Genomic DNA, 11,304 nt, shown 5'->3' with positions numbered 1-11,304 from the left:
AAAGAATGTTTTGCCCTCTTCTGAAAGCCTTAGAAATTCTTACTGTGAGGATGTGCTAGTGTTCATTTTTCTCAGCTTTTCCAAAACCCAGAAGACTTTGCCTCTCGCACCCTCCTTGACTTTTATTTCCAAATACTACCCAAGATGTACCCTTCAAGTCAAATTTCCCTGTAACCAGGCAATCCTTAACATCAGGCTAACAAGGGAGCTGGCTCCCCCAGCTAACCCAAGGCTGCCCCCCATCTGTGTTTAATGCCGGGGAAGCAGATGTCCGGATGGCCGTGGGCCAGGAGACCAGGCCGTGTCTTTCAAAGCAGGAATTCCAATTCTAAAACTTCTCTGAGTGGTTTTTGCTCCTTTTCTCAGCTCAGTGAAACACGAGTGGATTTCTTGGGAGCTAACCAAATTGATTTACCTTTATAAAGAACAAATGGGGGAGTGATTAACCTGTCTTATTTAGAGTTTGATGTCTTTCGACTGGGTTCTGAGCTCCCCAAGAGCAAGGACTGTATCTTTCATCTCTAGCCCGGGGCATTGCACACAGTAGGCATTCAGAAAACAGTAACAATAATATCTAACACTTACATGGTACTTACTATGTGTCAGACACTGTTCTAAGTACTTTGCATATATTAACTCATGTAATCCTCATAACAAGCCTATTAGCAGCTCTATAAAGGAAACTGAAGCACAGAGAAGTTAAGCAACTTCCCCATGGCCACACAGCTAATAAGTACTGGAGCCTGGGTTCATACCCAGGCAGCCTGACTCTAAAAGTCTATTTTCTTAGCCACTAGTCCAGTGGTTCCCAAACTTGTCTGCACAATGGAGTCACCTGGGGAGCTTCAAAAATACACCCCAGGGATCGTGATTTAATTGGTCTTGGGTGTGGCCTGGGTTTTGGAATTTTTAAAAGATCCTCCTGTGATTCCAATATGCAGACAAGTTTTGAGAACCACTACATTATACCACCCTGCCTCATTACCCAGCAAATGTTTGCTGCATTTAATTTGTTTGCTCCACGTGGAACTGCTTTCAGGAATATAAACACACAAGCCCAGGAGAAAAAAAGAAAACCTACCTCTGTTAGTAGCCAATTATCTCAGAGTGCAACTAGCTGTAATTCCAATGGAGTACGTGCTAAGAGCATGGGTCTGGAGTCAGACATTCCTGGATTCAAATTCTAAATTATGAGCTGCGTGTGGCAGAGTCTGGCTAGGTGCTCACCAACCCCAATTTCCTTCCTTCCTAGCCACACAGCAAGACTACAGTACCCAGGGTCCCTGGAAGGATCACGTGACAGAATTCTGACCAATAGACTGTGGGCAAAAGGGATGCCTCCTAGGCCTGGCCATAAAAGCGGTCCTCCTCTCTCCCCAGTGCCATGATCCCAGTGGAGGATTCCGACGTTCTGGGGCAGGAAGAGACACAAGATGGAAGGAGCCTGGGTTCCTCCATCACACTTGGAGGAGAGCGGCCCGATATTCAGGAGCACCAACTGGACTTTATGTGAATGAGAAATATACTTGTTTTTGTTAAGCTGCTGCGATTTAAGGATTTATCTGTCGTAAGTGACTAGTGTTCCTTAACTAGTACATTGTGTGGCTTTGGATAGATCACTTAACCTAAGCCTCAGTTTTGTGAATGCTGGATAGTTTCCATTTGCCCCTCCAGATCCACTCCCCACCGTGCTCTCTACCAGGAGGCTGAGCTGCAGACACTATATGTCCGTTGGGTTCCACCTAGGGGAGGCTCCAGCAGGAGATGGCAGGGTAGAGGACCAAGGATGGGGATTTCTCTGGCCCCCTCTGGCTACTTTGCTCTACCTAAGGCCACAGCTGCTGTCAGGCCCTCTCCTTCAGCTACAGGTTCTGTGAATCACTCTCTGTCCCTCCAGGCCTGCGATGAGGCTTAGCGTTGCTTCGGTCTCACGGTAGACGGGATGGAGAAGGAGGAGCGGCACTGTGTTCCTGTCACCAAGGCGAGCAGTAAAAGAGAAATCACCATTCACTCACGTCTGAGGCCCAGAACAGGCCCAGAGCTGACAGTGCAAGAGGCACCAAGTCTTTCCGTGGCCCAGAGTCAGCCCCGAGGTACCTGTGGGTCTCCCTCGCCCCTGCCCATCTGTGCTAAGTAGTCCCCTCCTTACACCCTCCGCAGTCGCCCGAGTGGCCATGTGCTTCCTACCAGGACCCTGGCTGATGCCGAGTGTGAATGCCACATTGATGAGTGTGGAACAGAGGAGCGGTCACGTAGTGAATACTCAACAAATGTTGAATTTTCATTTCATTTTTTATATATTTATGTATTTTATTGTATTATTACTAAAACCAAGAAAAAGTGAAATTACATTGAATAAAGGACATCTTTAAGCACTAATCATGTGATCTTGGGCAAATAACTTCCCCTCTCTGGGCGTCATTTTCCTCAACTGCTAAGTGACTATGTAGGACTAGATACCACTACGTTCATTCGTTCATTCATTCACTCACCAGTCCCTGATTCTTAATTCTGGGCAAGGCCCTGTGCTTGCCCAGGTACCAGGTATACATGCACCCCACCAGACAATAAATAGGGAAACAAATTAATATAGATTTATAAAATGAGAGAAGGGCCACAAAGGTTTGTTTTAAGGAGTGTGTGTTATAAAGGAGAAGAAAGAGGTAGGTAGGGTGGCTGGGCCTGTCTGAAAATGGTGACCTTCGAGCTGAGCTAAGGAGGAACCAGGCAGAGCATTCCGGACGAAGAGGAAGCTATGTGGGAGGACTTCCAGGCACAGCTCTGGCTCCAGGCTGCACATTATTCTCACCATGGGAGCTTTTGGCCCAGTGTTTGCACCAGACAGACTTTGCCGCCCAGGGGACATCTGGCCATACCTGGAGATATTTTTGGTTTTTACGGCTGGGGAAGAGGTTGCTAACTTGCATCTACTGGGTAAGGCCAAGGATGCTGCTAAACATCCTACAAGGCACAGGACAGCCCCCACAACAGAGAGTTACCTAACCCCACATGTCAGAGTGCTAAGGTGGAGAGACCCTGATTTAGCTCCATCCTCAGATTCTGATTTAATTGGTGTTGAGTGGGGCCAGAGCTTCAGCATTAAAAAAAAAAAAAATTCTCCAGGTGGCTCTAACCCCTGCTTAGGGGATGTGGCAGAACTGAACCACTCGAGTGGCTGGCACCCAGCCAGGAGAGGGGAGAAGGGCTAGAGATGCAGGCGAAGAGATAGATAAGCAAGTTCATTCTGGCTCATGTATTCTAAGAGCCTTTAATCTCAATCTGTTAGCAAAATCCCTTTCTTAGTTTCCTAATTTGTGAAGAGTTTTTACTAATTTAGACAACTGCTCAAGTTCCTCTTATATAAAAGTCCTAGAATGAGTATGGGGTTTGGGAGTCAAACCATGTGACCTTGGGCAAGTTTCTTGACCTCTCTGAACCTCAGTCTCCTCCTCTGGAAAAGAGAGACTACACTAACTGCCTCTCAGAGGGGCCACAAGGTTATATAAAGAACATACCACAATACCTAGCCCACAATCAGTATCTCACAAAGTTCCCTTCCCTCTCTCACAACAGCCATGTGTGAAGTGTGACTTGTGATTTTTCCCTGATTGCCCAAGGTGGATGGTTACATAGTGACACCTGTCACATCAAAACCTCTTTTAAAGTATTGTCTTTAAAAATAAGTGTTTCTTGGGGCTGGCCCAGTGGCGTAGCAGTTAAGTTCACACACTTGGCTTTGGCGGCCTGGGGTTTGCAGGTTTGGATCCTGGGCGCGGACCTATGCACCACTTATCAAGCCACGCTGTGGCAGCGTCCCATATAAAGTGGAGGAAGATGGGCACGATGTTAGCCCATGGCCAATCTTCCTCAAGCAAAAAGAGGATTGGCAACAGACGTTAGCTCAGGGCTAATCTTCCTCACAAAAAATAAATAAATAAAACTCCCGCTGAGTGTCTGTGGCCACATTAAAAAAAAAAAAAATTCTTTTAAATATCCCTTTTATAAGTAAAAATATTCCTCCAAAGAGAACAGATTTATCAAGTATTTACCTAGGTCCCTAAGCCCAAAACTACAAGATGTGTTTGCCACAAGTCTACATCGTAGGGATAAGATAACTAATCTAGCGATTAATATCCAAAACAGGGGAGGAGAGGCAAATTTTAACATTATATGCCCTAAATATCTCAGAAACCAGTAGCAGGTAGATACAAGACTTCCCATCAGCAGTACCAGGATCGTAGAACACCATTTTCCAATAACAGCAGCTGACGCAGACCCATGCACCCCCCCACCCCAAAAAGTACTTGATACGGGTTTTGGGAACAGTTCTCGGCGAAAGACAACAGTGTTTAAAACAAACTCCAAAGAGTAAATATTTTAATTTTCTTCAAGAGTATTCTGTATTCTTAATTTCATAATGTTTTAAATAGTCACACTGACAAGTTACAGTTCCACAAAAATACTCATACAGCATCAGTATTCTTCAAGTATTCACATACATCCATAATGACCCTAACTAGGAAAATTAGGAAACTTAGCAACAAGAGTCAACGTACACAACGTATGTTCTTTGACTTGTGGTGAGATCAGTTCAATGTCCAAAATCAGTCAGGATGGACTAACATCAGAGTCGAACTCAGTGCCCCTACCAAACTTTGCAATGAAAAAGCAAATAGTCCTGTGTGACCGACAAGCTATACAAAACATGTAAGACAAACCAACTAGAAATTGGAAGCTGCCATTTCATATACACGAAACACATGTGATACAGCAAAGTAAACATAATTTTTAAAGGAGGGGCTGCTACTCCAACCACCCAGAGCATTAGAGACGTCTTTGAGCCCACATCACATTGACAACCTCTTGGAATAGCCAGACAGCACTCTAGTGCTTACTATGAAGCAAGATGCTTGAAACCAAGGGGCCAACAGTTGTTACAGGAGGCGAAACTGTATCTCTAATGCCTGTTTTAAAAAACTGCTGACATCTCAAAATATGAATTGTTGAAACTCACTTAAATTTCTTGTCCCAAAAGAAGCCATTATGGTGGTTAGAACGCCTTTTCTAGCTCTGATTTGCAGGCGCTACGGTGAAAAGAAAATACTTCTGATTTAAACTGGCTGACTTGCAACTGTGCATATAAAGTCTATAAAGGGAGTGTGCCTAGCATGATCCTAAAAAATAAATTGGCGTTAAAGCACTTGACTATTCTTCTATGAAAAGACTAGCTGTATCTTCCAGTAAACAGAAATAAGATTTCTTGGTAATGAAAGAAATCTTTTTTTTCTTTCATTATCAATACACTATACCAATAACCTTCCTTTTTAACCTAAGACTCACAAATTTATATTTGACTTATTCTATTTGATACCAACTGGTATGTCCAGTTGATGCATTTGCAGATACGAAAGAATATCTTTGCATTTGCATAGTCCCTTACTTTCAAGGACCTTAAAGAACTTGATGGACATTCTCTTTCATGTCTTTAGGTCAAGAGGACGTGAAGGGAAACAGGGAAAAGACTGCTCACTATAGAACACTAGCCCCGCCACACTCCTCACAATCCTGAGGAATTATACCCAGTGCAGGTGTAAGAAAACTGATGCAACGTTAAATGATTTCTCTTAAGTCACGTACCTTTTTACAATATACAAAATTTGAATTAATGTTAAGACAATTAATTGTTAATCCTGAAACCATTTAGTACAAACGTGGATTCCTCATTTTAAATTGCTGAACTTCGGCTCTGCCTGCCATTTGTGCACTCTGCTGAGAGCGCACACGGTCAGAGAAGCTGAAACAGAAGACACTCGCGGAGACACGCCGCCTTTGGACGAGCAGCCCCCGCAGGCGCAGACAGGTGTTTGGGCTGTTTGGAGACTGAACAAAGGCACTAAACCTACCGAACACAGTTTTTAAAGGAGATGGTTAAAAAGTAATTCCCTTAAAAGCTGGAAATATTTTAATAGCATTTAAGAGTGACACATGGCAGGAGGCAGGAAACACTGGTTTTTAGTATTTTTGCCATTCTAGGAGCACTGCTACTTGGGAAGATTTTTTTTCTTAAAGTGAGTTTTGCATTATAAAAATATTGATGTTAAATATACGTGCTTAGGTGGGAATCCAAATTGTACCCAAACTTTATTAAAATGAAAGTCTACTGCTACGATGTCTAGAAGAAACATTGTATTATATCAATCCCGAAAGTCGAATGTTGAGTGAACGTTTCACTTCTAACAGCAACATTGGGACAGACAGAAAGGGAAACTGAGGGATCCAAATCAGCCCCCTTCAAGAGAAGACATTGCTAGGGTCTTCACTGCCTTCACATCTGGGATGTAAGGTGGACTTAACATGCTCCGATAACACTGTGGGGTTCTGAGACTCACTGACGGATCTGGATCAAGCCTGCTCACCTGACTCCTTGGGGTGATACCTATCTCAGGCAACAACTGGACACATGCAGTCTACTCCATTCAGAGGTATCACATCAAAAGTCAACCACACAGGCACTATGGCCGTTCAGAAATGCATTACTCTAAGAGATCCAAGATCTAAAGGAGCCCGGCTACTCTGTGTGATGTGACCAGAGTGCTCTCATTCAACAGTGCCACCAGTCTGAAGTGTCACAGGTCTGAAGCGCTCTAGTGAGCATTACATCCCATATCATCATTCTCACGCACAAATGCATGCATGCACGCCCTAATCATCTGAAAATCTCTGTTGGGACTTGTCGTAAGAAACCTCTTCATTTATAAAGAGGGACACTGAGGCTTAGAGAAATTAAATGTCTTGGACAAGTCATCTGCTTGATAAGTTACAGATCTAGCAACCCAAGGATCCTGCCTAACACTCTTTTTAGTGTGTTGTCACAATACAAAAGACTTTAAAAAAGAAAAAATTAGGGATACTTAATAGTGCAGAAGTATTCAAATATATATAGGTCCTCTACATAAACATCTCAAGTAAAGAGCATATTGGTTAAACCTACACTGAATAGAGCCTCGACACTGAACCTTTCTGACACACAAGGTTTCCATTCCCAAACATGGGTTCTAACGATAGCAGGTGCAGGAGGCAGAACACAGAGAGAACCATGGAGATTACATTATAAAGATATCTGTTTAGATGGGATTTACAAACCTGATTTATCAAAAGACGGGTCCATTTGCAACTCAGAGTGTAAAGAAGAGGATGATTCTCTCTCCCTATATCTAATTGAACTTTAAGTATAACTATGGAAAATATATTTGAAAGTTAAAGAGATTTAAAATTTTTAAGTTTGATTGAGTGTTTTCCAGTTTGATGAACCATCACAGATAACACACATAGCATGTTCCATTGTAAAAGAAAACGGAGAAACCTGGGGCAGAGGAGCAGCGTGGTCGGAACGTGCCCCAGAAGCAGGCTTGACCCTTCACGATAATAAACAGCAATAGCTAGTGTTTACTCAGGACCATGGTCTCCATGGCCTCCACTGAATTGGGACCGAGTCACAAATGGTTCTGTGATGTTTAAACAGGTAGTTACTCTGAGCACTGCCCTTTTAAGTTTTTCATCAGTAAAAAGGAAACAAAATAAAATTAGATGCTACTTAACACAATTTTTATAAATTCCAAATGTTCAGATTTTTGGTTTACATTGCTTTCTTGTTGAGAACATTTAGAGAATGAAATCGACTCAATGTCATTTTCCAAACCCCAAACTGAAGTGTAGCTCATTTTCCAAATTCACCTCGACAATATTCCCCCCGCTTTAGAAAATGAGAAGTCATATCACGCAGCTTTAAACAGTGGATGAATACAAAGTTCTACATTCTCTTTCTGCTAGATTAATCTACAGTCAGGGACTGGGTTCTTGAGAACAATCTCCCACTCACTCCTAGGTAATGATTTACTTGATATCAACCAAAATCAATTTTGAGAAAGTGTTCCCAAGCATCTTGGGATAAATCATAGTATTGCATCTATGAATATGCTCTAAGAAAAGCAAAATATTCATGGAATCATAAAACAATTTTACCTTTAAATAAAAATACTTTATTCATTCCTGACAGGTTATCAAAATGTACATTGTTAACCAAGTAAAAACGGTAACTTGAAATAGTTAACTAGGGCATATTCAGACGATTTTTGGTTAATTTTAAAAGAGTGAAAACCACTTCCAATCTCCCTTTCCACACATTCCTAACAAATTGCACTATACCTGCTTAAAATTGAACATATAAATAATCATATGGGCCCCTGTTCATTACAGAATGCACATTTTCATTTACACTTAAAATAAATGAAAACTATTACATTTGAGTTACCTTCCTTTGCCAAAAACTTCCAGACTTACTCCTTACATAAAGAATATAGCACGAATTGTATTAAACTAAAAACACATACACACACACAGGATAAAGTGCAACACAACAGAACACGTCTGCGACGTCCACCTTCTCAAAGTCCCACAGAAGGATTTTCTGAGTTAATGGAAATAATGTTCTCAAGTGCATGGACACTAAATCCAACAGACTAGGTTATTTTTTCCTCACTGATATTTATATTGAAAACCCTATTTGCTTTGCTTTCCCTGTGGCTTCTCTCTCATTCTCAATGAAAGTTTCGAAGCAGTGATTCTTTTTAAACTTGAGAAAAATCAACTCCTCAGAGCAACATATTTAGTGCTTTCAAAGTGTTCAAATGTTTTTGAGCACTCTGTACTGTAAAAGGAGGTTTCCAATGATATCTCATCTGTAACAAGGAGAATTATAGTCATTTTAATAAAAGCAAGCATTCCACTAACTTGGCAGCAAATGCTCTAAGGACTTTTGACACCAGCCACCAAACATTTCTATAGGCAAGTACCAAACTAGCCCTAATATGTCAGAAGTTTTTGGTTGCATGTTGTTTTTGATATTAAATTATTTAACTAAGAAATGCTTTTGTTCCTGAGATGAGCAAAATAAAATTAAGTGAGTTTCCTCTACAGCGGCCAATGGGCCACTATGCTCCTTACTTCTACCCTCCTTATCTTCATCAAGAATCGCGTCTGAAATATCAGTCCTCCCCATGGCGCCATTTCTGTGACTCGTCTTGCCGAACATCTGGTCTAATTTGGTTTCTCATGCCACCTAACACGTTTGACGTTGCTTCTGTGGCAACAATCAGAGGTTTCACCACCGCTGGAGGAATCTGGCGCAGGACTTCGCCCACTGCACCAGTGACCCCTCTGCTCTCGTGTTCTCGAGCTGCCGTTTCATAAATGGTCTGAGCCGTGTCCGTAATTCCCTGAAAGGGGGAAGGGGAGAAGAGGAGTAAATCACTGGTCAGAAAACTCTCTAAATTATCCTATAATACACATTATGATTTAGTATTTTGTTGTGACATTTGTGTGTGGAAAATGTAGCTAAACTACAATTTCACATAGGGAAGCTTACAGAAATATTTAATGATCCAAGAATAGCTTTTCTGACACTATTAATCACTCTGGTTAAATCAAACATAGCAAACAAAGCTTCTGGAATAAATATAATCACTAAAAATATATGGTGATAGTTCCTTTGATTCAACTGTAACAAGAAAACCTAATTCTACTAAGCTCCAGAAAATTATTTAATTTGTTTTAAATTACTGGCTATGTATAAGAAAAGATAACTGTGGAACATTCAATGAAGATAAAAGGCTAAGTAGAACATTTTATTGGATTAAATAGAGAAAATTCTGAGACCATAAGGCAGGAACATGTTTAATAATTAGAAACAAAGCTTCTGTAGCATTTTTAAATCTTTCTTATAACTGTATAACATTAAAATAATCATGACTGCTAAGCTTTAAAGCTGATATACAAATGTGGAGGTCAAGCCAAAGTAGTAAAACTTTACACATGACTTTTGAATCTCTAGCATTTGTCTAACTCAGAAATCCCTTAGGGCACACGAGGGCTGTTCCACTGTGACCATTTCAGTGAAGGGCACAGCACAAGGAACTTCGGGCTCCCCAGGGAAATCAAGGAACCTTGTCCTAACCCAGAATCTAGCCATCACTTTGACAAACTAACAAGAGTATCATTTCTACCCAGCACAGAGGTAAAAAACATGTAACACCATAGGGCAAAAAAAAAAAAAGAAATCCAAAAGAACTAAAAAAGAAAAAAGGAAGTGCTATTTTTAAAACTATTTCCAAGATAAAAGCCAATAAGTAAAACCGTGAATACAGTGAAGAAAATGCTTATAATTTATACAGTTGCCCACGTCATCTTCCTGCACCCTCCCCCAGCTCCCCTCCCTAACCCATAAACAATAATCAGGTATTAGTTTATTACAATACAGTGATTAACACCACCACGTCTGGAGACAACAGAAGTAAATTTAAATCTCAACTCCAACACTTAGCTGCGTGACCTTACACATCCTTTAAATGGGGAATTAAAATAGTGTGGTGATTGTTAGAATTAAATGAAATAATGCATCTAAAGAGTTGGCACAGCTTAGCAGGTACTAGGTGTCTGTTAAATGATTCCTAGTTAACTCCTACTACCCTCACCACAATTCCCTGACTACCACGAAACAGAATTATGTAAAGCAGGGGTGGGCAAACTCTCAGGGGTGGGCAAACTCTCGTGGTAAAGAGCCAGATGGTAAATATTTGTGGGCCACACAATCTCTGTTGTATGCGTTTTTTTTCTTTTTATAATCCTTTACAATTGTAAAAATCATTCTTAGCTAGAAGGTCCATACAAAAACAGGCCTGGGCCAGATCTGACCCGCAAGCCATAGTTTGCAGACCCCTGATTTAAAGGAGGAGCCTATCTGTGAAACACATGGGATGTTTTCTCCTGATCTTTGAGTTATTAACATCTAAAAGGAAAAAGAAACTTATCACCACTTAGCAACTTCTATTTTAAAAGTTCTTTAATATAGAATTCAGGTTGAGTCTAATCAAGCACACCGTACCGCCCAATCCCTGCCTGCTGCTCTCCCCCTCCCTTCCTTCATTCTTCACGTTGATGGCGTTAGAGAGAGAACTCAAGGGTAGACCCAGATACCCGGCTCCAACCCTGGCTCCACCACTGATGCCATGTACACTGGGGAGGCCATTCCTGGACCGTTTCCTCATCTGTAAGGCAGGAAGACCACCTATCTTTAAGGATTACTATCCACTTGCACACAGTAAGCACACAAATATTTATTTTAAAACGAATATAGATTAAATTAGGCAAGCATTTTGCAAATTGCAAAGTGCTACATATCCAGTGCTATTACATCCTGCTGCCCCTGCTACACCCTGAACCCAGGATCATTTTTACAAATCTGATTTC

At 41.3% G+C, this 11,304-nt stretch overlaps 1 protein-coding gene across 2 annotated transcripts in view; it reads right to left on the bottom strand.

Moving 5' to 3' along the window:
- Positions 1-8,016: 8,016 nt before the first annotated feature.
- The window catches only part of ATG2B (autophagy related 2B), a 71,728-nt gene continuing 68,440 nt past the window's right edge, over positions 8,017-11,304 (bottom strand). For both annotated transcript variants that reach the window (XM_087447979.1, XM_087447980.1), the window contains one exon: positions 8,017-9,275. In XM_087447979.1, coding sequence (XP_087304105.1) covers positions 9,045-9,275 — 231 coding nt within the window. In that variant the 3' untranslated portion in view covers positions 8,017-9,044. The remainder of the gene's footprint in view (positions 9,276-11,304) is intronic.

The sequence above is a fragment of the Ceratotherium simum genome, chromosome 24, assembly GCF_057802395.1.
Source record: "Ceratotherium simum simum isolate JZ-2026a chromosome 24, ASM5780239v1, whole genome shotgun sequence".
NCBI lineage: Eukaryota > Metazoa > Chordata > Mammalia > Perissodactyla > Rhinocerotidae > Ceratotherium > Ceratotherium simum.
The sequence above is the reverse complement of the archived record's forward strand: the minus strand, read 5'-3'. Positions and strand labels throughout refer to the sequence as shown.